The sequence below is a fragment of the Urocampus carinirostris genome, chromosome 10 (genome assembly GCF_059441175.1).
Source record: "Urocampus carinirostris isolate Australia breed hairy pipefish chromosome 10, RoL_Ucar_1.0, whole genome shotgun sequence".
Taxonomy (NCBI): domain Eukaryota; kingdom Metazoa; phylum Chordata; class Actinopteri; order Syngnathiformes; family Syngnathidae; genus Urocampus; species Urocampus carinirostris.
In genome coordinates, this window is record NC_142358.1 from 4990956 (window position 1) to 5017671 (window position 26716).

The following is a 26716-nucleotide window of genomic DNA, read 5'->3' on the forward strand; positions in this document are numbered from 1 at the left end:
GCCCACTGCCTGATGATTACTTGGATGGGCTCCAGCACCCCCGCGACCCTACTGAGGACAAGCGGTGTAGCTAATGAGATGAGAGATGAGATGAGATCAACCCTGCCCCTTGTTTTTCCCTTTCCTTGCATCAAGTGACTGTTTTTTCATGTCTCTCCTGTGCCTTGCTCTGATTCGGAGGCAGAGAGGATACACGACCAATTTGCGCTATTACTTTTATAGAAAATAAAAAAGTAATTTAATGGGAATCACAAATGCTTAAATGCTTAGAATGTTTTTTGCCAGTATTGTCGGCTAATTTAGTCTTAAAGTATGATGTCTAGTTTTGAAGAGGCAGAGAGGAGACAAAACCAAATTGTACTACCACTTTTTGTCAAGGATAGACATTATTAAAACTATTTAGTGGCTATATTTGCACAGATAAAATACATGTATATAGTTTAATTCTACATAATGGTGGAAGCAAAGAACTCACGTCCTTCTTGGCTGAGGTCCCGAACTGAGAGAGGGAGTGTTTATCAACGTCAGAGGAATCAGTACAGACAAGAACACAACTTCAAAATAAAATAATACAAGATTGATAAAAGTACGAGATATAATTACACTCATTGTTGAAACGTTACTTAATGTGTGTGTTTGTATGAGAAACATTGTTTTTATATTTAGTAATATAAAAACAAGCTAATTACCTTGAGACAGAAAATCAAGAGATTTACATTGAAAACCTGACATTTCCCCCCCTGTTGTTAATCTCGAATAATTTAAAAAAATAGACTGAGAATTAAGATAAACAGAATGAAAAGATCCCCAAAATCCTTTTCGAAACTGTAGCATCACTAGTTAGGCAAGAGGTTAGAGTGCATGGTGCCAATTCATCAAAAAATTGTATGCATAAACAAACCTCCAAGACCCTTCTTAAGAAAAATATTGATTTTTAAATTCTAGCAATATGACAACCGGCATCGATAAGATGTGTGGATGTTTATAGGAATAAAACCCAATATCACAAACATTATATCGCCTGTTACCCTGATTGTTCCTTCATTAAGTTTGAGACCTAATGTTGAAACGCATCAGAAAAACCTTGATAAGATATATTTTCTTATCATAATACGTTCATTCTATGATCTGATTCATGTGAAAAAAAACTTTATTCTCTTATGTTAGCTCAATTGTCAAGTTTTTTGACCTAGCAAGTATTTGTTAGAGAATAAACAAAAATTTCAATCAAAGAATCAATCAATTAATCAGTGTTAATTTTGATTAACCCAGTAACTATGTTTATAGTTGTGGGGTCCGATGTGTAAGTATGTGAGACCTGTGAAATATCTGGTTATCAATGAAATTGTGTGATGTGTGGTAGCTGATACCAATGTAGCAAAGCAGTCCGCAAAGTCCAAAGTTTTCAACAAAACAATAGCAGAAATTGAACCAAACTCCTTTCTTCCCACTGTTTTCGGAGTCTTATTTTGGTACTTTTATGACCACCATTTCTCTAGATATCATTGTAGAAATATTGTATCAATTATAACTATAACCTTATCTTACCAGCTCAGTAGCCTAGATGGTAGTGTGCCCGCTTTGAGACTGGGAGGTCGCTGGTTCGCGCCTTGGCCGAGTCATACCTAATTGGTAAAATGGCGGTGCCCTCTGTTGGCTGCGGCTGCATCGGCTCGCTACAACGTGTCAGGTGTATCGACATTTTGTTCTGTGTACATTGTTACAAAGAATGACAATACAAAGGAAATTATTATTATTATTATTCTCTGTTCCTTTACCTCACTTTGAAGATGGATTGTCATGCCAAATTTCATTGTCAGTCACAATATGTTAACCCATTTTGTAACTATGTCAGTAAAGGTATATTCCAGACATGGGGACTTGAGACTTAGTGACTTGGACTCGAGTCGACTCGAGTCGCTGTTTTTATGACTTGTGACTTGACTTGGACTTGGCAATCTAAGACTCGGGACTTGACTTGTGACTTGACTTGCCCAAGAAAAAAATACTTGGGACTTACTTGGGACTTGAAGGTGAAGACTTGAGACTTACTTGAGACTTGCACATGTGTGACTTGGTCCCATGTCTGGTATATTCTATTCTATCATAAATGGTCTGCATTTATATAGTGCTTTTCAAGACCATGAGGAACTCCAAAAACACTAATGTGTTGTTTTTCATACTTTTGTCTCAAGTTTTTCATATCCAATTTTCAGCGAATTATTTTTTCTTTGAATAACTTTTCCCTTTTACATTTCTTCTCTTACTTGAATTCTCCTTGCTCTTCTCCTTAATGATTTACTTTCTTTTCCCCTTTTTACTTTCTTCTACCAACTCTCACCTTTCTGTATTTGTAACTTCCTTACATGCTTTGCCAACAATCCATTCCCAACATAACACTTTTTCCTTCTGCACCTTCTATCACTCTTTTTTTGCTTACCAGTTTAAATGTAAAAATGACGTGTATTGATCTACAACGAGTCATTTTATCATTTTTATTCCACTCAATGAATTTTCCCTCCATATTCATTGAAAATAAATTATTATTTGCTCTTTTTCGATAATTTTGTACAAAAATGCTTTTATCTCAAACTAATCTATTCCAATTCGCTCAATTTGATTTTTCCCCGTCTTTACAGTCCTTAATTTTCCAATTTTGAACTGAAAACCGGAATATTCTATCTTTATTTCTGTTATTGTATCTTTAGTAAGTGTTATTCTGGCATTAACTTCATTTAACGCATCTAAAATAACTCAAACATAAGTTTTCTAAACTTTCCTTTCCTAAATTTATCGTTTTCCAATTGAAAAACCCCCCAAAAAATTTGGACCGAAAAAAATATTTTTTAGAACCCCGTAGGCACACCCTTAGCGTCAAACGCCGATTTCCCAAAAATCGAACGTTTTCGATTCCTAACGAGATGTGCTATCGGTTCCACCCAATTCAACATATTGTAAGCGGTTTTACTCTTGAAAAAAACGTTTCTCTTGTCGCTTTTTCCTTTTTTTTTTCTTTTTTAAGTTGCGCGCGCTCTCTCGTTTGCGGCAATTTTGCTTCAATTCTTTCCTATTTTTTTTTCTTTTCAGTTACGTGGGCCGATTAAAAGCCAGCGCAAGACAAACATTAGACAAGAAGAGGAGAGAATATACGATAGATCAAACAGACATTTCACAACATTGAACAAACATGTACAGACGGAGGGCCCACAAAAATTCGCTTAATTTAGACAGTTTTAGATGGTGCACCTTGAAGCCATATAGTTTACAATTACTGAGTTTTGGTTGGTTTTTCTACACACTTTTCGTCAGGGGGAACGCCGCAACCCACGGACCTTAAAAATTAATTTAATTGTATGTTGTATTCTTTTTGCTTTATTATTGTATTGTTCTCAGCTCAGGGATGCTGCTGGAAATGTGAATTTCCCTGCGGTGATGAATAAAGTATCTATCTATCTATCTATCTAACAGTACTTTTACTTGAGAAAATGTTTGGACACTCTACCCACCTCTGCTCCTCTCTCCCTCTTCATAACTACATGATTTAAGATTAAACTGGACGACAATACTTGCTAAAAAAATTGTAAGCATCGTACACGTGTATGTTCCTCACAATTATAATATTTATAATTGTATAATTTATAATATTTCTCCACGGATTTTAACTGAACAGGAACGTGCATTTTTCTGGCTTGTGAGCTCCTGTAAGTTATTCCGTACTTAAATAACGTAATTTACCCGTCTCATACATCTGAACTGTTTCAAACTAAAAATATAGTTTGAATAACAGAATGCACCCTAGTTCAACTGGCATTCTCTTAGATTGTAGAGTATTTCTTTGTACCTAGGAATTTAGTTGCATTACATGCTATTTAGCGCGCTCCAGCTTCACAACAACCCAAACCCGGATTATTTCATTACAAAATGGCTTCTTCTTAAAATTATTTCAAATTTATATTTTAATACATGCATTTTACCTTAGCAAGTACACCACTCTGGTTCGTTGAAGCCCGTTCCTACTCGATTCCAAAGCATTTTGGATGCTAACCTCGGTATGCTAACCGTGTGGTCCCATGTGCTGTTTCATCCCAATCCATTAGAATCGAACAAAAAACGCGGAACAAACCGGTATTCGGCACTATTTGGCAGGGATAGACATTATTAAAACTATTTAGTGGCTATATTTGCACAGATAAAATACATGTATATAGTTCAATTCTACATAATGGTGGAAGCAAAGAACTCACGTCCTTCTTGGCTGAGGTCCCGAAGAGAGAGAGGGAGTGATTATTAACGTCAGAGGAATCAGTAATGACAAGAACACGACTTCAAAATAAAAGAATACAAGATTGATAAAAGTACGAGATATAATTACACTCATTGTTGAAACGTTACTTTATGTGTGTGTTTGTATGAGAAACATTGTTTTTATATTTATTAATATAAAAACAAGCTAATTACCTTGAGACAGAAAATCAAGAGATTTACATTGAAAACCCTGACATTTCTATAGAAAGCTAAAATATATTCTCATGAGGAACATAAATGCTTAGATTTTTTTGCCGAGCTTTGTCAGCTACCACTTCTATAGAAATCTAAAAGATATTCTAATGAGGAACATAAAGGTTTAGGATTTTTTTCTAACAAATAGTGATAGCTGGTTGAATCTTGTGACTAATTTTCATGTCCCTCTTGTGCCTCGTGCTTATTAGGAGGGAGAGAGGAGACATGGCCAAGTTTGGCTACATCTTCTATAAAAAGAACTAAAATATGTAATTGTGAGGAACATACACGTGTACAATGCTTACAATTTTTTTAGCAAGTATTGTCGTCCAGTTTAATCTTAAATCATGTAGTTATGAAGAGGGAGAGAGGAGCAGAGGTGGGTAGAGTGTCCAAACATTTTCTCAAGTAAAAGTACTGTTAGATAGATAGATAGATAGATAGATACTTTATTCATCACCGCAGGGAAATTCACATTTCCAGCAGCATCCCTGAGCTGAGAACAATACAATAATAAAGCAAAAAGAATACAACATACAAATACCCAATGTGACGTGCAAATGCCCACTGTAGCGTGTTATATAGAATATCTAAATCGTGCTACACAGAATACACACTGGAAAAAAATTCGGTAATATGCAATATAGGGGGTGTGGTTTAATGTGGGATTTTACTCTGCCGGATAGAGTTAAAGAGCCTTGTGGCATGAGGAAGAAAAGATCTCTTCAGTCTGTCCGTAGTACAAGACAGTGACAGCAGTCTGTCGCTGAAACTGCTCTTCTGTCTGGAGATAATGCTGTGTAGTGGATGCGATGGATTACTTCAGTATAATATTACACAAGTATTGTAGAAGTAAAAGTAGTCATCCAATTACTTACTTGAGTAAAAGTAAAAAAGTACTTGGTGAAAAAATAACAATAAAAGTACTGAGTAACTGTAGCAATGTCATATTTTTCTATTTTTTTAAAACAACCAATAAGATCATCAAATTATCAAAGTCCATCCAATCAACAAAAAATACATTTGATTTAAAAGTAGATTAAAATAATCAATGAAAATTCAAGTGCTTTAACAGAAGATAAAATGAAAATAGTATGACACAAATAAATAAATTAAGTACATGTAGGACCAAGTAGCATATTTAAAGCCCAACTAGCCCATTTATCTTAACAGGCTCTCCAACCAGAACAACGAGCGAGCCCATTAACTCGAACAAAGGAGACATTGCATATTGTAGCTGGTGTTTTGTACCTTATTTAAGGGGAACCTGCTTTTGATATGAGGCCACGGGTGCTCCTCCTCTTCTGAGTTTTAATAGTTGGCATTGCTAAGTGCCATTTTTGATCAGTTTCATCCGTAAACAAACACAACCATGGCCAACCCAAATGCCCAAACACCCACAAGTTAAGCACCTCGGCAGCCAAGTCGGTCATGCTTGTGTCCCTCCAGATGAAACGGGACACAGAAAGCGGCCATGTCACTCGGGTCAGGGTGACACAACACACTCTTCTGTTCAACAGCAGGGCTGACAGCTTTCACTGGTTTACCCCTGCCCCATCATACGGTGCGCTGCCCATCCCTTAGAACGCGTCCAAACATCCTGCTATCCTTTCACGACACCTCTCCACTCATTCCTATCAACAACAAGAGCTCGAGCTTCCATTATATTTAGACCTCTTTCCGATCATAACACTATCCATCCACGTCAATCGTTGCTTTCCTCTTGGTCTTCTTCCATTTACTTCTGCTCTGTTGATCCTCTTCAACATTCGCTCCTCATCCATCCTCTCCATGTGTCCAAACCAACAGAGTACTCTCTTATCCACACGCTTGCTCAGTTCCACGATTACTCCAGTTCTGTCTCTCACAATTTAATTTCTCAATCCATCCAATCTTGTCACTCCTAACATACTCCTCAAACACTTCATCTCATAAACATTTAATTTCCTTCTCAAATCTGCGTTCAGGCTCCAAGTCTCTGCACCATACAGCACAGTCGGCACAATCACACACAGTCCCCTCTAAACATCCATACTCATACTCTTGTTGCTCATCACTCTCCTCAGAGCACCCAAAACCCTTCTTAATTGATTCACTCTGTGTAATACCTCGCACTCCATTCCACCAACTGCAGCCACATCACAACCCAAGTGCCTAAAACTTTCAACTTCTTCCAGCACCTGCCCATGCGACCTTATTTCTAAACAAATTTACTCTAGTAAAAGTAAAAGTATAGGGATTTCAAAATACTCCTAGAAGAATCTTATAGCGTGACATGAAGTTAAGAAGCGGACGAGCTACTTCCTAGGCTTTGATAGGTCACCTAGCAACAAGCTAAACGCAACACAAGCATTCTTAAGATCACAAAGGTGGGTGATTAAAAGATGAGCTTCAACTCCAAAGTCACACGTTTTACTTTTTCTTTTTTCTTACAGGTGCAGATTTCTCGTTACGAGAGCTTGGTTTTGTAGACGGCCACCAGGCGGCATCGTACCGCGGCGAGCTAGGCATGCCGCAGCGCGAATATTCAGTCAGCGTCGGATCGGATGCCGATACGGAAACGGACGGCTTGGCCTCGCCAGAGCACGCTGTTCGACTTTGGAGCAGAGGGGGAAACCCCAAATCGGGACGGAGTTCTTGTCTCTCCAGCCGGGCCAACTCTAATCTCACGCTGACCGACACTGAGCATGAAAACACAGAGAACGGTGGGTGACATTTATTGGCACGCCTGGGGATTTTTTGCTGTGATTCTGCTGGGGTTGTTGGGTGGCAAAGGCCTATGAGGTTATTTAGAACAAAATGTCCCTGGTGTATCACAAATAACAGGAACCAGAACCCCAATTTTCGAGCTATGGTCGACTGGGGACAATGGATTTCCACGGTATGGGTGTAGTTTATTTCATGCTGAAAGAACGGAAAAAAAGCTTCCACGCATGTCACACATTTGCTCTCTCAGCCCACTCTCTCAGCAATAGTTGACTGGAGATAATTGGATGCAGCCAAAACTGTGCAGTTCATTTTAGGTATGCCAAAACAACACATTTTAGTGGCCTGAGGCTAGAAAAAAATAATTTGCTCTTTCAGCCCCCTGTTCTCAGCAATAGTCAACTGGATATACAGTAATGGACTGTCCCAAACAAAGTGCAGTTCTTTCGATGCCGATTTCCATAATACTACGCAGTAGCTTGGATCACAAGAGAAAATGCCCCCTGTTTTTAAAATGCCCTCGCAAAAGTTACCTAGGGAAAATGGACTGGGCTACACTGGTGCTGTTCAATTTAGGAGGTAAGAACTAAAAAAAAGCCGCCACATATAACACAAATTTGCTTTCCCGAGCTCCCCTCTCAGCTAAAACATTGAAATTCATTTCATACAATATTCTGCTTCACCGCCCTTAACCCATCCAAAAATGCCCCCCTCATTTTTAAAATGCGCTCTTCTAGCCCTTGTCAGACAGCACGCCTCCTGACAGAAGTGCTTTCTGTTGGTCCTTGGTTCAAGCAAATGGAATTGGGGATACTGAAATGCTGAATCATGAGTGCAGACAAAAGTACACTTTGCATGTCCTTGCTTATCACAAATATGCCATCGGGGATAAGGGATCACTGTATCAATTAAGTTTTAGATGGACAGAATGGCAATAAAGATGTCCATACACACGCACACACACACACACATATATATATATATATATATATATATATATATATATATATATATATATATATACATTTGTATAATATTTTATGATGATTTTTTATTTTAAAGGTGTTGAATCCATATTTTTAAGCTTTTTCACATAAAGGTTTTAAGAATTATTTGAACATAATTTTGCACAAATAATGGCGGCCATACGCCTGCTGTGTTTTTCCGAGCAACAGAATCGAAATGTCCTCCGACAGCGCTTCTCCGTTGTGCATGATTAAAGGGAAGCTTCTAGCACGGCGGCGCTCGAACCCTCATCACCATTCTGAGCATGTATTCCTTTTTATTTTTACTCGATGAGCTTAGGCAGAGGGAGCACTCGCGGTGGCCATTTAATTCAGCTAAGCCTGATAACATACAATTTATATATGGACACTTAATTAAAATCCATCAAGACTGCCTGTTTCGTGTGAGCGCTCTTTAAACCAACAAACCATTTGCTGGGACTTTTAATGTATTCAAGTTGGCTGGTGTGCTACACCCAACCACTCCCCCCATGCTACCTGGGCTTTTTCCCTGAACACCCTTTTAACATCAGACAGGCTTGAGTCGCAGCTTAATGCTTGCAAATTTTGTTCCCTCGCCTTGTCAATAGTGCAGTTAAAACATTGATGTGAATTAATTATAACATATATATATATATATATATATATATATATATATATATATATATATATATATATATATATATATATATATATACAGTGGAACCTCGGTTCTCGACCATAATCCGTTCCAGAACCCTGTTCGAAAACCGATTTGTTCGATCACCGAAATCATTTTTCCCATTAAAAATAATGTAAGTCGTTTTAATCTGTTCCAACACCGTGAATGTTTACCTTGAATGTTTAACGTAAAGTTAACCCAGGCTAATCGTACGTTCGCGTTATCGTAATCTTCCGTACGAAAGATTACGCTAACATGAACGTGTAAAAATAAAAAAAAGGATAAACAAAAGAATTATGAATAGGATTTCTTACCTTTGTGATGGTCAGCAGAAGGCGCAGGTGGACGGTGGGGAGAGGAAAATCATCAAAAGTTTTTCAACCTCTTCCAAAACTTGCATAGCACTCACTCCCTTAGCCACATCACTAGATTTCACAGCCTCCTTATTCTTTAGTATCGTACTGATTGTAGATTTAGCCATGCTGTATTCCCTAGCAAGATCAGACACTTGCACACCTCCTTCATATTTTGCTATTATTTCTTTCTGAAATGCAATAGTTGTACGCACTACTTTTCCTTTTTCACCTGTAGCAACTTTGCTGCTTGCACTGACTTTCTTTGGAGGCATAATAAGGGGCTAAAACACCCGTACGCCGCTCAGCATCGCACCCTAGCATACGCACTCATGCATTACCAGCGTTTAAACTCCATTTTTTTGACCGAATACCGAAGCAAGAATTTATCTAAATTTTTGGTCGGACTCTGATTTGTTCGAACTAAGAGGCGTTCGAAAACTGAGGTTCCACTGTACCTGGAAGAATTATTTTTATTATTTTTACAATTTCCTGTTTCTAATGATTCTAATAAATTGAAAACAAAGGAACAATAAATTTTGCATTAATTCAAAATAATCTAAAAAAAAAAACAATAAAAAAAGGGAAAATGTAATGAATAAATGAATACTCTATCTATCTATCTATCTATATATATATATATATATACATATATATATATATATATATATGTATATATATATATATATATATATATGTATATATATATATATATATATATATATATATATATATATATATATATATATATATATATATACTTATTATTTCATAATAAGTACAATTATATTTAATGATTGATGGTTAGTTTGTAATACATGATAAAACATATTCAAATATTAATACATTGTTTCAATAATAATTCAATAATAAATTCATTACAATACTAATAAAACAAATTAAACTACATTCTAAGATAAAATATACGGAATAAGTAATCAAATAAAAAATAAAATAAAAATTGAACATTTTGAAATAAGAAATGTTTTGTACTTTCGAAAGCACGGCGGCGCAGTGGTTAGCGCATGTGCGGCACAGTTCATGTCTTGGGAACCTCCTGCGTGGGTTCAAATCCAGCTCGAGACTTCCTGTGCGGAGTTTGTATGTTCTCCGCGTGTTTGTGTGGGTTTCCTCCGGGCACTCCGGTTTCCTCCCACATTCCAAAAACATGCATTTCAGGTGAATTGGCTGGTCCAAATTGTCCCTAGGTGTGACTGAGCGAGTGAGTTGTCTGTCCCCGTGTGCCCTGTGATTGGCTGGCAACCAGTTCAGGGTGTCCCCTGCCCACTGCCCGATGATTGCTGGGATGGGCTCCAGCACCCCTGCGACCCTACTGAGGGTAAGCGGTGTAGCTATCAATAAATTCCCGACAATGTTCTTTTTGTCTGACAAGTGAGCAAAGTTATTGGGAAGCTTCACTCAAGGTTTGCTCCTTATTTTATTCCTTATTTTATGGATTTCATTTTTACCTAGTTGTGTTACACAATGAACGGTGTATACCCAACTTTTAAGACAAGAGAGCTGCATGCATGCGTTTCCACCCTTTTTTCCCTCAGAGACTGCCCCGAGCACACTGTTAGCGGCTAGTGCCTGCCGAATCACTGCTAGGCACAACTTACATTTTGCTGTAACTTAAAAGCAACGCCGCCGGCTTTCTTAGTCGTTACCCAAATGCTAAACCCAGCTCTACCATTACTAAAGACTGGGCCAATGTTTTACCTGCCATTCTTAGAAGTTTTATCATTAGTCAGAAAGTCGACAACTGGTCACTCAGTTGTGGACTTGTTTGGTTAGTTAGGTTCACTATTTAAGGATTAGTTATTGAAGCAATATTAGTTTGATCTTTACAGGTACACGCCTGGGTGGGTCAGCTACTAAGTCTTTTATTCAACCACTCTGCTGTTTATAAGATTCATTGATTCATTAGTTATTGAGTCGGGTAATGGCTTGTTTGTATATAAGATTTATTTGTCTGCAGTTAGTTAGTTAGTTAGTTAGTTAGTTAGTTAGTTAATTAGTTAGTTATTTGACCAGTCGAGTGATTGGTTAATTGGTTGGATGGATGTCAAGTTAACCGATAAGTGAGTTGGTTGTACTCTATTGGCTTTTCAGATACTAGTTACTAGTTACTGGTTACTCAGTTGCCTGACTAGTTATCTGGTTAAACAGAAGTTTAGTAAACAAGTTAGTAAGCTTGGTTGGATGTGAATTGGTTACTTAGTCTACTAGATACAGTTGGTTACTCGATAATTAATCGTCTAACTAGTTAGTTTGCTATACCAAAGTTAAGTTAAACAATAAGTGAGTTTGGTTACATTTTAGTTGACTAAGTCGTCTGTCTTCTAGATACAACCAATTAGTTGGTTACTTAATCAGTTGAATTAGTTACTTGGCTAGATTTATGTGTAGTTATCCAGTGAGTGAGTTTATGTAGATTTTAGTTGGCTACTCAATAGAGTAATTACAAGGAGTCAGTTAGTTGGTTATTTATTTTTATGACTAGTTAGTTGACTAAAGAGAAAATGAGTTCAACAGTGATAAAGTTTGTTTAGCTTTGATTTGGCTACCCAGTCTACTAGATACAGTCTGTTTTTTAATTAGTTGGCTCTGTAATTAGTTAGTGGCCAGATGTACAGTGCATCCGGAAAGTATTCACAGCGCTTCACTTTTTCCACATTTTGTTATGTTACAGCCTCATTCCAAATTGTATTAATTTAATCTCTTATCTCAAAATTCTACACAAAATACTCCATTATGACAATGTGAAAACGTTTTTTTTTTTACTTTTTTTGAATTTATTAAAAATAGAAAACTAAGAAATCCCATTTACATAAGTATTCACAGCCTTTGCTTAATACTTTGTTGATCCACCTTTGGCAGCAAATACAGCCTCAAGTCTTTTTGAATATGATCCCACAAGTTTACCACACCTATCTTTAGGCAGTTTTGCCCATTCTTCTTTGCAATAAGTCTCAAGCTCAATCAGGTTGGATGGGAGACGTTTGTGCACAGCCATTTTCAGATCTCTCCAGAGATGTTCGATCGGATTCAAGTCTGGACTCTGGCTGGGCCACTCCAGGACATTCACGGAGTGGTTCTGAAGCCAATCTTTTGAGATCTTGGCTGTGTGCTTTGGGTCGATGTCCTGCTGAAAAATGAACCTTCGCCCCAGCCTGAAGTCAAGAGCGCTCTGGAGCAGGTTTTCATCCAGGATATCTCTATATATTGCTGCATTCATTTTTCCTTCTATCCTGACTAGTCTGCCAGTTCCTGCTGCTGAAAAACATCCCCACAGCATGATGCTGCCACGACCATGCTTCACTGTAGGGATGGTATTGGCCTGGTGATGAGCGGTGCCTGGTTTCCTCCAAACATGGCGCCTGGCATTCACACCAAAGAGTTCAATCTTTGTCTCATCAGACCAGAGAATTTTGTTTCTTATGGTCTGAGAGTCATTCAGGTGCTTTTTGGCAAATTCCAGACGGGATTCTGTGTTCCTTTTACTAAGGAGCGGCTTTCGTCTGGCCACTCTACCATACAGGCCTGATTGGTGGATTGCTGCAGAGATGGTTGTCCTTCTGGAAGGCTCTCCTCTCTCCACAGAGGAACGCTGGAGCTCTGACAGAGTGACCATCGGGTTCTTGGTCACCTCCCTGACTAAGGCCCTTCTTCCCCGATCGCTCAGTTTAGAAGGCCGGCCAGCTCTAGGAAGAGTCCTGGTGGTTCCAAATGTCTTCCATTTACGAATAATGGAGGCCACTGTGCTCATTGGGACCTTCAAAGCAGCAGACATTTTTTTGTATCCTTCCCCAGATTTGTGCCTCAAGACAATCTTGTCTCGCAGGTCTACAGACAGTTCTTTTGACTTCATGCTTGGTGTTTGTGCTCTGACATGCACACTCAACTGTGGGACCTTATATAGACAGGTGTGTGCCTTTCCAAATCTTGACCAATCAACTGAATTTACTGCAGGTGGACTCCAATTAACCTGTAGAAAGATCTCAAGGATGATCAGTGGAAAAAAGATGCACCTGAGCTCAATTTTGAGCTTCATGGCAAAGGCTGTGAATACTTATGTAAATGTGATTTCTTAGTTTTCTATTTTCAATAAATTAAAAAAAAGTAAAAAAAAAAAAATTCACATTGTCATAATGGAGTATTTCTTGTAGAATTTTGAGATAAGAGTGTTGTAGAAATTGGAGGTCCGATAATCGAGAGAAAAGTCTTCTCATAAGTGGATAAGAGAAATAGACAGGAGCCAGCTTCGTTATGGAGGGAGATGTCACTTTATTGATGCGTCAATAAAGATCTTACAGAGCTAGGAACATGACAATGTATTTAAAGCTGGCAGTGACGATTAGGCTTCGATTGAGTACACCCCAAAAGGCGGTCCTGTATCACGTATCAAGTACAGAGCGTCCCGTCCCTTGCACACTATCTTCAAGGAAACTTAATGTCTGCCAAGAGTATCTTCAAGGATGTCTACCCGACCGTTTCCCACTACTGTAAGCAAGTCTTTCTAAATTTCTACATGTATGCAAATCCATTCTACATTTGCAAGTGTATTTGCCACAACATATCCCCCCCTTTTTTTTTTTTTTTTTTCTTCTGTTACCTTATCCCCCCTTTTGGGAGTTTATACTCCCATTTTGAATGGAAATTAAAATTGAAAATCAATACAGAGTAGTGGCAAAGTATTACAAATCATAGATATCAATACACGGACAGAGTTTACGCGAATCGAAAATAAAATACAATTCTGGCGGTCAGCCTGCTGTGATCATTCTAACTTTCATTGTTCATGTTTCATTTACAAAAACCCCCAACACTCCAAACATCTGACCCATGCACTAACCCCCCCTTCATTTATCTTTATCCGTACATACTGGATTATACACGTGGACCGTCGACGGTTGATCGGTACGTGATAAAGGTAAATGAATAATTGAACTGATAAGTGATAACAAATTTTGGTAACAGTCGTCGATACATTTCAAGATGAGTGCATGACTGGATAGTGATACAGCATACACATCGGCCTTTGGCCTGACCCCCGTGAACATTTTGAAGACCATGCAATGTCGTATTCGTCAACGGGTGTCGTGAAGTCAGATGTTGGAGTGAGTGTTCATCCCAGCAGGCATCACGCTCAGTTTCCATGCAGCCAAAAACCCAGAAGCGACGATGCATCCTGACCATCCCAGACAGCAGCTTGCTCCCCGGCAGTGTGACATACCAACAAAAGAATCACAATCAGAAACCAATATATTTGCTGCTGTTATTCCTAGTGCTATATAGTGCGTTGCGTGTTTAACAATAGTGCTAATTGATATCGTATTCAGTCCAGATCATCACATGTGTCTCTTTCCGCAGATGCTCCATTTTTTATTATAATGTAGACTGACTATTAACGTTGCCAGATAAAATTCAAGGCGTTGAATTTAGTTGAGTCATCTGTTCTTCCTCACTAAGGAATAGGCTTGGATACTTAATCACTAACCGTGCTCATTGAGCTTCTGCCACCCTAGTATTAGCCACTACTGTCATTTGTTCTCCAAACGTCTTAAGAATTCCTCTTTCAAGAATAGGTATGGCACAGAAACACAACAAACACATAATTATTACGACAGTTAGTACAAAAATTTCCCCTTTCGCTAACATACCACCCCAGTACCCAAATGTAGACGAGAACCAATCAAAAGAGATACTGTTCTTTTCAGTATTTACTGTCACTTCATTGCTCAACTCACGAATTTTCGACATTGCTTTTGTGAAGCTTCCTGCTGCGGCTGTGTTTAAAGGTATATAAGTACAGCATTCCTCCTCTATCATATGACACACGCCTCCTTTACTGGCTAAGAGAAAATCGCTTTGCTCTCCTACTGCACTAAAGGCCTCGTTAATGTAATTAATAAAACGTTGCTGGTTGTAATAAATGTAATTAATCCATTCTGCGTTCTTATTCGGAGTTATCCAGATAAACATTGATTCTAATCCAGACTTAATTTCATTCCTAGCTTTAAATTCTTCTGGAATTCCTCTCGGTTGTCCGATGGTATCTAGCTATACACGTCTACCCGGAACATATGCTTTCTTTACTGCGGCCAATTGTCAACAAAAATATTTCATTCAATTACCTTTTCCCCTTTACATTCCTTTCTTTTGTCACTTGCATGTCCCTCTCTTCTCTTTTCCTCAACACCTACTTTCTTTTCCCCTTTTTACCTTCTTTTACTAACTTTTATCTTTCTGTATTTGTAACTTCCTTACTTGCTCTGCCAACAATCCATTTTCCACATAACTTTCCCTTCTTCTACGCCTTCTAACACTTTAGCCCATGGGAAATTGACATATAACCATCTCACTTATTTATTTATTTATTTATTTATTTCTTATTTTTCTTTCCAAACCAATTCAATCTACTATCTTAGCTTCACCTACTTAATGTGAAAATGACGCGCATCGATCTACAATGTTTCATCTTACTCATTTTTATTCGACTCAATGAATTTCCCCTCCATATTCAATGAAAAGAAAGAATTTACTCACGCTATTCCACTACTTTCGTATAACAATGCTTTTCATTCTCAAATTACTCCATTCCAATTCACTCAATTGGATTTTTCCTCGTCTTCACATACCTTCATTTTCTAATTTTGAACTGAAAACCGGAACTCTTTTTTGTTATCATTCTATCCTTTCTTGGCGTTATTCTGGCATTAACATAATCTAAAGCACCTAAAATAACCAAACATAATTTTTCTAGACCTTTCGCCCCTAAATTCATCGTTTTCCAACTGAAAAAACATTTATTGTTCTGGGAACTCCATAGGCTCTCGGACGTTATGTTGCACACCCTTAGCTTCAAAACGATTTCTAAAAAAAAACGAACGTTTTCGATTCCTAACGAGACGTGCTATCGGTTCTATCTAAAACAATACATTTTAAATCGTCTTCCTCTTCAAAAACGTTTTTCTCGTCTCAATGAGTACTGTATTGTTCCCTTTTTCCTTTTCCTTCGATATTTTTCTGTTAATCCTTTCAGTTACGTGGGCCGATTAAACGCTGGACAACCATATAGACAAGAAAGATAAGAATACAGGAAAGAATACAAACACTTACAACATTGAACAAACATAAAACATATGACAAGACAGAGGGCCCACAAAAATTTAAGTTAATTAGTCTAATTAAGTCATCGCGCATTGAGACCATGCGCCTACACAACTACCGAGTTAGGGTTATGGTTTTCCTCTTCTACACAATTTCCCGAATTTTACGTACTGGCCGTGCACTCATTTTTGGCTGTCGGCGTTGTAACCTCACTCTTCAGTGCTGTCGCCGTGGGTGTAGGTTTTTCTGGACTTTGGTGTGTCGGTACCCTTCTCGCCTGTATCGTAAGTGAAAATCAAAATCCCCACTATAAGATGCCCTATCCATTTTGAGCATTCTATCCCAAAATTCTAACTAGAAGATAAACAATTTATTTTTTAAATTGTCAGTTCTAAATTTCAAATTTTGCTTTTTCACTAAATACAGTCATTGGATCAGTTTAACCATTACCCTTGTCAGAATCATTTACCCTGATTTGAGTGTTTGAGTGTTCTCTTTTGTAGATTGATCACATCCGAGAAAAAAATTTGTATGCACTTTTTATTTGCATTTTCTTTTGATTTTCAACGTGTTATCTTGCTGTTGGCCATTCCCCTCGAGGCAGATGACCAGGATAGATTGTTAAATTGTCAATTTAACCCAAGAAAAGACGTTTTTATTGTTATGATTCACTCTTTGTTTTGCCTTTTATAAAAATCATAACCTATATATGATCTCTTCAGTAAGTAAACTTGTTCAAAATAACAGTATTTTGCAAAGAAAGCAGGTAATTCACGCTCAAAGTGAATGATTTTGCCAAAAATGAAAAATACCATCCCAAAATGTTCTCAATGTGGGCGATTTGCTAATGGTGAATGGTTATCTTAATTGATTTTTGTTAATCAATTTGACAAACATTGCAAATTTTGTAATATTACAACATTTCTTCTGTGTAATATTTTTCTATCCGTCCAAATTTCGTAATTTGAATCTCAAAAAACAGTTATATGGAGAGCTTATTCAGAAGACAATTTTTCATCAATTTCGGAAAAAACTAGGTTTTAACTTATTTTTACGGAATGTCTCAACTTCCCCCCTGAGTTAAAACCTAAGTTCACAATCTATGTCTCTCTTTCGTCTGACTCATCCCACAATACTCGGAATTTCAGTAATTCAAACTTGTCTTCTATCGCAATTGCACTATTCATACACGTCCTTCTACTCAATCAAGGAAGCAAGGTTTAGGGCGCTCTAAGGAGAGGGATGACTGAGTATGGGCGCCAAGAGTGGACTGAGAGTGTGATCCTGGCCACTGTGTTGTGCGGTGCAGAGACGATTCAGTTTTATTAAGACGACAGCAGTGTGCGTGCGTGTGTGTCGTCGTATCGATACTAATAACTAAATGGAGTAGAAAGAACCTAAAAAGAAATCCGTCATTAAAAGCGCAATTAACCACCAGTCCATCGTCCCAAAAACAATGGTTCTAAGTCAAGGGTGGGCAAACTTTTGGCGTCACGAGCCTGGGGATACATCCAGTTTTTCTCATTTACAGTTATGATGTTATATTTCATTATATTTATTTCATGTTTATCTATTTTGTGTATATGTATGAACCCCTACTGAACACCAGCATACCTTCAGGGCAATTGCAGTTGATTCAACAAGGTTCGTTTGCTTTCGGAACGGACTAATCCCGTTTCAATCCAATTGATTCAAATTGATAATGTGTTTCGATTTACAATAGTTTCATCATTCCATATTTACTGCTAGAACCAATTAAACTTATAAGTAGAGGTACAACTGTGTCATTGTAGCTGTGCACGTATGTAGTATTTCTGTCATGTCCAGCATGGTCGCCGTGGCGACCGTCTAATTTGCGAGTGTCCTTCTTAAGGGCTTGCCCGTTCTGAGTAAAAGCCTGTTTTATGAGTATTCCTAGTCTGAGTTCCTGTTTGCCTGTAGGCCAGTTGCTGTTTTGTTTTTTCCCTGAGCGTTGGACAATTTTGCTGAATAAAAGTAACTGGTCGTTAAGCGATTGAGTCCTGGTCCGGTCTGCACTTAACTCAACCATTCCCGCAGTAGTATCTTATAATATTTACAAAATAAGATTCTGTAATATTTTCGAAGTCTGTTGTAGTATTTTTGAAGGATTTTTTTTAGTAGCGCTAGTATTAATGCTGTTGTAGTTTTGTAGCAGTATTCTTGCAGAATTTCTGTAGTTGGTCTTTTTAGAATTATAGCCGTACCATATACTATGTCCCGTTTTCCAAGCTCTACATTCCGTTTTCTAGTAATTTCATAGAATTTCTGTAGTAGGATTTACATTATCGTAATACTTTACCATCCCATTTCTTGTTCTCCTTTGGTTTACTGCACATGAATGGCTGGATTAAACCCTAGAGGTTTAATTCTGACCCAATTGTGGAAAAATGTATTTGATAATGTTACTTCCGGCGCCGTCACGAATGGCAGCCATTCCAGCAGCTCCCGTGTTATTTTCGCTACTTTTGTGATTTATTTATTTGTTTATTTATTTTTGCTTACTTTATCAGTGCCTTGCAACACTTGGATTACTTTCTATCCTATGGATATGGGTTTCATCTCGCAAAAATACGTACATTAAACAACACCACCTACATTGGACATTACCGAATCTTACTGCAATATGTATTCTGTGTAGCACTATTTAGTTATTCTATATAACATGCTAAAGTGGGCATTTGCACGTCACACTGGGTATTTGTATATTGTATTCTTTTGGCTTTACTATTGTATTGTTCTCAGCTCAGGGATGCTGCTGGAAATGTGAATTTCCCTCAGGGGATGAGTAAAGTATCTATCAATCTATCTATCTGATTAATTTGTTCACCCCTGTGCTCAGCATCTTTTTCTATAATAAAATTTTATGTATTGCGTGGTACGTATCTTCCTATTCTAAAGCAAAACAACATGTTATGTCTATGTTTATTTGCCTTCAATTAGATATTGATCCTTTTAATTTCCTTTTATTTTTATAGCTTATCTATAAAAATACTGTTATATGTTTTGCACAATGCTGACAACTTTTTTGCACTACAATGACTTTTTCTCACCAAATGCATATTTACACAAACCTCAACTGTATGTAACATTTTAAATGCACATTCTTGTGTAAATATTGTATTAATTATAACTATAACCTTATCTTTTCCGAACCTTTACCTAACTCTGAAGATGGAGTGTCATGCCAAATTTAATTGTCAGTTACAATATGTGAACCCGTTTTGTAACTATGTCCGTAAAGGTATATTCCATTCCATCATAAATGGTCTGGATTTATATAGTGCTTTTCAAGACCCTGGGGAACTCCAAAAACACTACCTAATGTGTAGTTTTTCATACTTTTGTCTCAAGTCTTTCATACCCAATTTTCAGCAAATTATCCTTATTTAAATAACTTATGTTGTATGTTTGTCTTAGTGTTTCTTTTTCCTTTTCTTTCAGAATTAAAGCAAAACAATATACTAGGTTAACTTTTTTGTGGAATTGTTCGGCACTTAGAGTCTCGTTAAGTTTTATCGTGATTACGTACTGAGATGTTTTAGTGCACAGGTGTCAAACAGGCGGCCCGCGACAACACTCAGTGAAGCGCAAGAGAAAAACAAGCTGCAGGTTGAAATATGTCAACTTGATGTTGGCAAAGCCAGGTGGCTCTCACAAACGCTGTACTTGTATATTCTTTCTCTCTCTTCCTCCCTTTTTCTCTCAACCATTATCTCTCTTTCACTCCCCTCGTCTCTCTTTTTCTCTCAGTCTTTTTACTTTATTTTGCTCTCTCTTCATTTTCTCTTTTTTTTTCTCTTTCTCTCTATTTTGCACTTTCTCATTTTCTTTCTCTCTAATGTACTAGTGTGGCCCCCGAGTTAAAATGAGTTTGACACCCCTGTTATAGTGAATTAGCCAGGTTATTCAATTTCTAAATTTTTCTCTAAATTTAAGTACTAGTAGACATTAATTATCTTAGTTTAATTAATTTCCATTCATTTCCCATGCAGTTATATTTCTAAATCACCATGATATGTTTCGAAATCCACTAATCCGTTATTTTTAATTCCTTTAATCCTTTCCAGGATTGATCAATCTTTTTCTCATTGTCTTCTAAAAGAAATGCTCCTTTCCATAGACAATGTTTCATTTTAACTTAACCAAACCATAAGTCAGCTATTGTTTCACATTTATTAATCATTTGTCGAACGTAACGCTCATTCTAAAAAATTCAGTGTGGACTCAATTGTCCTAAAAAAACTGCCAACTCGAACTCAATGTCAAAAATTTCTAATTGTCTTTTCATCCCTCTGTAATCATAATCTCTTATTGTTGATTCGATATAAAGCAATACCTACTTGTCACTCATGAATTATCTTTTTGACTCGTATTTATTTTATATTATTATCATAATCTTTTATTCCGCGCAACAATCTTCGTTTTTACGCAATTGTCTTAGTTCCCTTTGTTTCTTTTTTTCTTTTCTTTTTAAAAGAAATATTTCATTCAGTGACTGAAATAGCTTCAGCTACGTTATTAATGATTTCTAGTCTCCAATTTTCTTCCCTGTGATAATATGTCGTCATTTTCAAACTTCTTTCAATTTTTGATAATTCGAAATCATTCTTACCACTAGTAATCTATTATTGAATATGAGAAAACTTAAGGAAACAATCCTTTTACGTATTACGCCTCTTTTGAATTTGTCCATTTACAACCAATGAAAAGATGGACACTGAAATTACGGACGGTTTCCAGTCGTCTTCTTTGTTTTACTCGCCCTTGCTTTATTAGGAGCATAACTACACGTCTTAAAAGTTCTTACCCTTTTGCCATTCGCATATTCAACGAGAGACGATTAGTTTTGTTACTTAAACATTCTTTCTTTTTAAACTATTCTGTACAATTATCTTGTATTATACACTCAGTGTTTTCATTTCACCATGTACCTGTGTCCCAGATGCATCATTCATGCTGGGGACGCAAACTTTTCCTTTAAATTGTCATTATCATTTAATTCCTCTATAACAAAGATTCAACGCATTACATCATCGTTACTTTGGTCTTGCTGTATGAGATTTTATTTTTCTGCACGCCGATCTTAGCTAATGAGATCTCGTCGCTTCGAGATTACGTCATTGCTGTTGGTAATTGGTTAAGTCAGTCTTTTTCATTGGACAAAACTGCTTTTTTCTCAATTTATTGAAGAGAGCCAGCTCATAGATGCCCTTCTTGCACTTAACTTGGTATTCAGTTCTGTAGTTATCTATTTTTTTATTTATTTTTAATTGATGTAGCGTACTATGTCTTTGTTTTAAAGTACTATATTGAATCGTTAGTTTTGTGATATTGTTTAGTATACCTCTAGGGGCATTTCTCTATTACCGTATTACTGTCGTAGTATTTCTACGGTACTTTCATTCAGCGATTTTAATTTTCACTGTGTGACGTTTTGAGTGTTGAGTGACTTAAAATTCGACTTTCTCCCGCCGTCACTTATGAGTGCTGATGCTCATTTTGTCTGCCACTCTGTCCCAAAATGAAAATGTTAAAAATCCCTACAACTGAAGATACTTACGTATTTTTATTATTATTATTATTATTTACTTTTAGCACAGGCGCTGGGCAATGGAGCAAAATGCGCATGTCCTGTTTATAGTTCCTAACACTTACCCAATCAAAACGTTTGAGTTTCTTTGCTACAGCTTCTGGATAAAACGTTCGTTCTCGGTTAAGGTTTTTTCCTGCGAGTTTTTATTAGAAATGTCTTGATAGTGAACCTAAATCGTTTAATTAGCTTTCTTATAAAGTATTTTTAGCAATTTACATCCAAAGCAGGGACTGCTGGTGTGACTACGCGACTGTAAACTAGAGTAATAATTAGAAGAAAATAGTGCTTCTTTGGGCACTGTGACTCTCCTTATTTATCCTGTTCAGCACTTTTACTTCGGTTGCACTCCACAGTGCAAAGACATCTTGGGGTCAATGTATACACACTGTCCCTTTAAAAGATTTCAAGTGCATGTTTCTTATGGCACCATATTTTAAACATTATATTTTACACATTTTCGTCATATCTCACATTTTTTCTCTTTTCCTGTAATATTTTTGATTTTGGTACTTTCGAGCTTTCATACCTCAGGGCCAGTGAGCCCTTCATGAGGTAAAATGTACTTGTACTTTCCAAATCCTCAACCGTTTTGGCATGTTATACAGTAGTGTCACACTTAACCGGGCCGCTGTCTCTAGGATGCGTCATGGTCTGCAACTGCAGCGTCGCTCTTTGGATCTCCGGTTGCACTTTCGGACCCGCAATTTCCATTCGCCGCTGCGATTTCTCGAGCTCTGCTCCTAGTAACAATCATATCAGACAATTTATTATCACACACAGCTTTGTCATCCACATCTTGTTTTCCTAATTTTAACGTTACTGCCCTGTTGATCTTGCTTGGTCTCGTTGACGGTGGCAGCGTGAGCCGTGGTACAGTGGTTCAGATGGTACCCTTTTGAGCTGCCCTCGACCTGGACTGCGGCCAGCGTTGCCCTCACGACGGTGTACGGTCCCTCACGCCTCGGATGGTTCCACTTTCGTTGAAACCTTGATGTAGGCGAGATCCCCTGGGACGTCTTTTCAAATGGTTGTTCGACCTTGGGCTCTTGTCTCTTAACCAGCCAGTAGATGACAGCCGTCAATTGTCCCATACAGTCTCTCAGTTCAGTTTGTAGTTGCGCAAGTGGCGGCCTCTTATAGGGACCTCCCATATGCGGCGCTGGTCTGCCTGTTAGCATTTCATGCGGTGTTAAATGCGTGATCCAATGAGTTTGCATGCGATAACTCATCAGCGCTAACTGTAGCGCATCCCCTCAGTTGAGCCTAGTACTCACAAAGATCTTGTTTATCTTTGATTTTAATATTCCATTTACTCTTTTCCACCATCCCTTGACTTTGTTGATAAACCTCACCGAACCGTTGTTTAATGTGTAGTTTTTGTAAGATGCCCTTCACGACCTTTTGAACAAATGTTATCCGAGCTTATTTCTGACGGTATGCCAAATCGCGGAATAACTTCTCTAATCAAAAACCTAATTACTGTTCCCGCACCTAGATCTTTTGATGGCACTGCTCCTATTATTCCTATTACTCCTATTATTATTATTCTCTCCGTCTACCGTGGCCTGTAAATACGGAGACCAGTAACCTTGTTTTTTCAGCTATTTCACACCCCCCCTTGCATAATATTTTTAAATTGTGCACTTGTATCTGATATAAAGTCAAAGGTATTCCCCTGTTACCTATTCTCCTTAATAATCCTCCTGATGCTCCTGCATCTGGAGACACATCACCGATTTCCTGGAAAGCAGATTCAAAATACAATTTTAGCAGTATTTCTGTGTTAAAAATAAAATAATTCACAATCCAAACGTATCAATATTCCTCAGATTTGTAAACACTACGTCAATCAACAAGATTCTAGCGTGATTCAATGCAGACTCGTGTTGTTCGTTATCACCGCCTCGTCGACGGCCTTGGCCGTCTGGCTCAGGCCATTGTGACGTTCCACTCGCAATCCGCTGCAGGAATGTGCCATGAGCTTTATCAGTGCCACACTGACCTTGGCGCCCAGTTGTCTACCTCTTTCTCCTCGAAACTGGCTGCAATCAGTTCAGATTGCCCCCTGCTCACTGTTTGAGGACAGCCTGGATGTGCTCCAGTGTCCCCACGACCCTGCTGTAGACAAGCGGCGCAGACAACGGATGAGTGAACGTCTTTGTTTGTTTTTTGCCATCTTCAGCCCTTTTCAACAGTCCGTCTGACTTCTGAATCCTGTTAAATCGGTCATGTTTACAAACTCGGATGTTTAGTCTAGGTTAAATGACCATGAAGACATCACCTTAGCAATTAAATTCTTAAATTTTTCATGGTCTTCCTCAAGATCGAGTAATCTGCTCCTCATTGTCTTTTGAAAATGCTTGCCAAATTGTTTCCTCAATTTACCCAAACTATACTTATCACGTTTATCGGAACAAGATCTCACAAATCAAAAGGCCACACGCAAACGGAGCACTTGACGAATTAAGTAATCCCTCCACTTTTTTTTTTTTTTTTCCATACAGTAAAGGAGCGAAAGACGGGGGAAAGACGGGGGTGGGGCGGGAATACACACGGTTGAGCTCAACTCACACAGAGCGAAAGACGGGGGAAAGACGGGGGTGGGGTGGGGGTGAGCTTTGGGTGCGAGAACAACCCACAAAAAGCAAGACACTTTAACGCACATACAAGACCGTAAAATGTAGAATAAGCAGTCACTCCATCATTCATCCATGTTTCCTTAACTCCTCTCCCAACGCCAAACAAAACAAAAAAAAACAAAAAACAGTCAAGTATAAATCACCCGCGCACTCTCACTCAGGCGGCCGGGGGAGAAACCGAACCGAACAGAACACACATCCACAGACAGAGAGACACACGCACAATTATCGCCAGCTGGCACACACACCAACATTTCCGAATGAGACATCTCCCAGACTGAAAACATGTCAGCAATTCTCACACATTCTTTGTATCGCTTGTTTCTATGCGAATATATCTTAATAATACAACATCTGATTACTGCTCATTTTTCTAACGTCGGTATAACCTTTCAGATTGTAGAAAATGGCGAGGTTCCATGCACCACACTTTTTCTTAAGTGCAAGGTTACATTTCCCTCCCAAATCATCAATCGACTAGGGAAACACATAAAACATGCCCCGTATTAACCATACATAGATCGTCTACTCTCGAACTGTCACTTCAGCAAATGACGACGTCTTATCACAGCTTTACACAGATCTCAAGACAATCATAAATATACAAATACCGACGCCGCTGCAACCTCTTATCCAGGTTAAATTAGCCTTTTTCCGTTTTCAAGCAGCCTATGTCCCAAAACAAACAGGACTCTGTGAGCTCAGAATCCCGTCGGACATAAAAATCACAACTCAGCCTATATATCTCATCCGTCCGAACTTGGGCCTGACTATAGACGGAAAATCCCACGTGCACGCATTTTCATAATTTAGCTCCGACGTCACCGGCTCCCGTCCTCCCACGAATCTCGACAAGCAAACCGAAATAAGGAGAGAAAAAACTGTCCTTACCTCAACCGCTCATTCGAGACCGTTCCACTGAGAAGTCTTTTCCCTTTTCTGTTTATTTAAGTGCCAATCCACGTTGCGGCGCCAAATGTTGTAGAAATTGGAGGTCCGATAATCGAGAGAAAAGTCTTCTCATAAGTGGATAAGAGAAATAGACAGGAGCCAGCTTCGTTATGGAGGGAGATGTCACTTTATTGATGCGTCAATAAAGATCTCACAGAGCTAGGAACATGACAATGTATTTAAAGCTGGCAGTGACGATTAGGCTTCGATTGAGTACACCCCAAAAGGCGGTCCTGTATCACGTATCAAGTACAGAGCGTCCCGTCCCTTGCACACTATCTTCAAGGAAACTTAATGTCTGCCAAGAGTATCTTCAAGGATGTCTACCCGACCGTTTCCCACTACTGTAAGCAAGTCTTTCTAAATTTCTACATGTATGCAAATCCATTCTACATTTGCAAGTGTATTTGCCGCAACATATGATTAAATTAATACAATTTGGAATGAGGCTGTAACATAACAAAATGTGGAAAAAGTGAAGCGCTGTGAATACTTTCCGGATGCACTGTAAATTGCAGCCATTTGAGACTTTTTTGATTAAGGGCTGTAGAGATCAGTATAACTTGATTTGACCTGACTTGTGAGTGGGTTTGGTCAGGTTTAAGTTGGCTACTCAGTCTTTTTTTCAAAAGTATGTAAAATGTAGCATGGTGAGATGTATAATATTTAAAAATAATATAGGTTTTTGGATGTGTTTCTATTTTACCAGATGAATGAGTTAATGTATAAAAGTTAGAAATAAAAGTTAGAAAATAGCAAAGTCATAAAATGCAATACTTTAAAATAAATAATGCCATTTTCCTTGCAAAGATTATTTTTTTTCTCTTTTTTCTTTACTACATTTTTCTCACTGGAATTTTTGCAGTGAGTTTATTTTACGATTTTTCTGAAGTAACTTAGATATACTCAAAGCAACAGTGTGTAATTATTAAACAGTAACCCAAATTTTAGTAGCGGCCTTTCCTATTTTCGTTGAAAGAATTTAAATCTAGTGAGTAACAGGACCTGAAAGCTCTAATTAACACACACACAGGCAAAAAACAAGCGACCGGGCTAGCTTGATACACCTGGAGCAGCTGAAAAGAACCTATACCTGGAGTTGGTCAGAGCTGGTAAAAGAGGATAACTTTTTAAAACACATTTCTAAATGAGTCTTAAAAAATGTGTTTCAGCTT

General features: G+C 38.0%; 1 protein-coding gene across 3 annotated transcripts in view; it reads left to right on the plus strand.

Moving 5' to 3' along the window:
• The window catches only part of tenm4 (teneurin transmembrane protein 4), a 287914-nt gene that overhangs the window by 47899 nt on the left and 213299 nt on the right, over positions 1–26716 (plus strand). For all 3 annotated transcript variants that reach the window (XM_088346405.1, XM_088346406.1, XM_088346404.1), the window contains one exon: positions 6936–7205. In XM_088346405.1, the coding sequence (XP_088202531.1) occupies positions 6936–7205 (270 nt within the window). The remainder of the gene's footprint in view (positions 1–6935; positions 7206–26716) is intronic.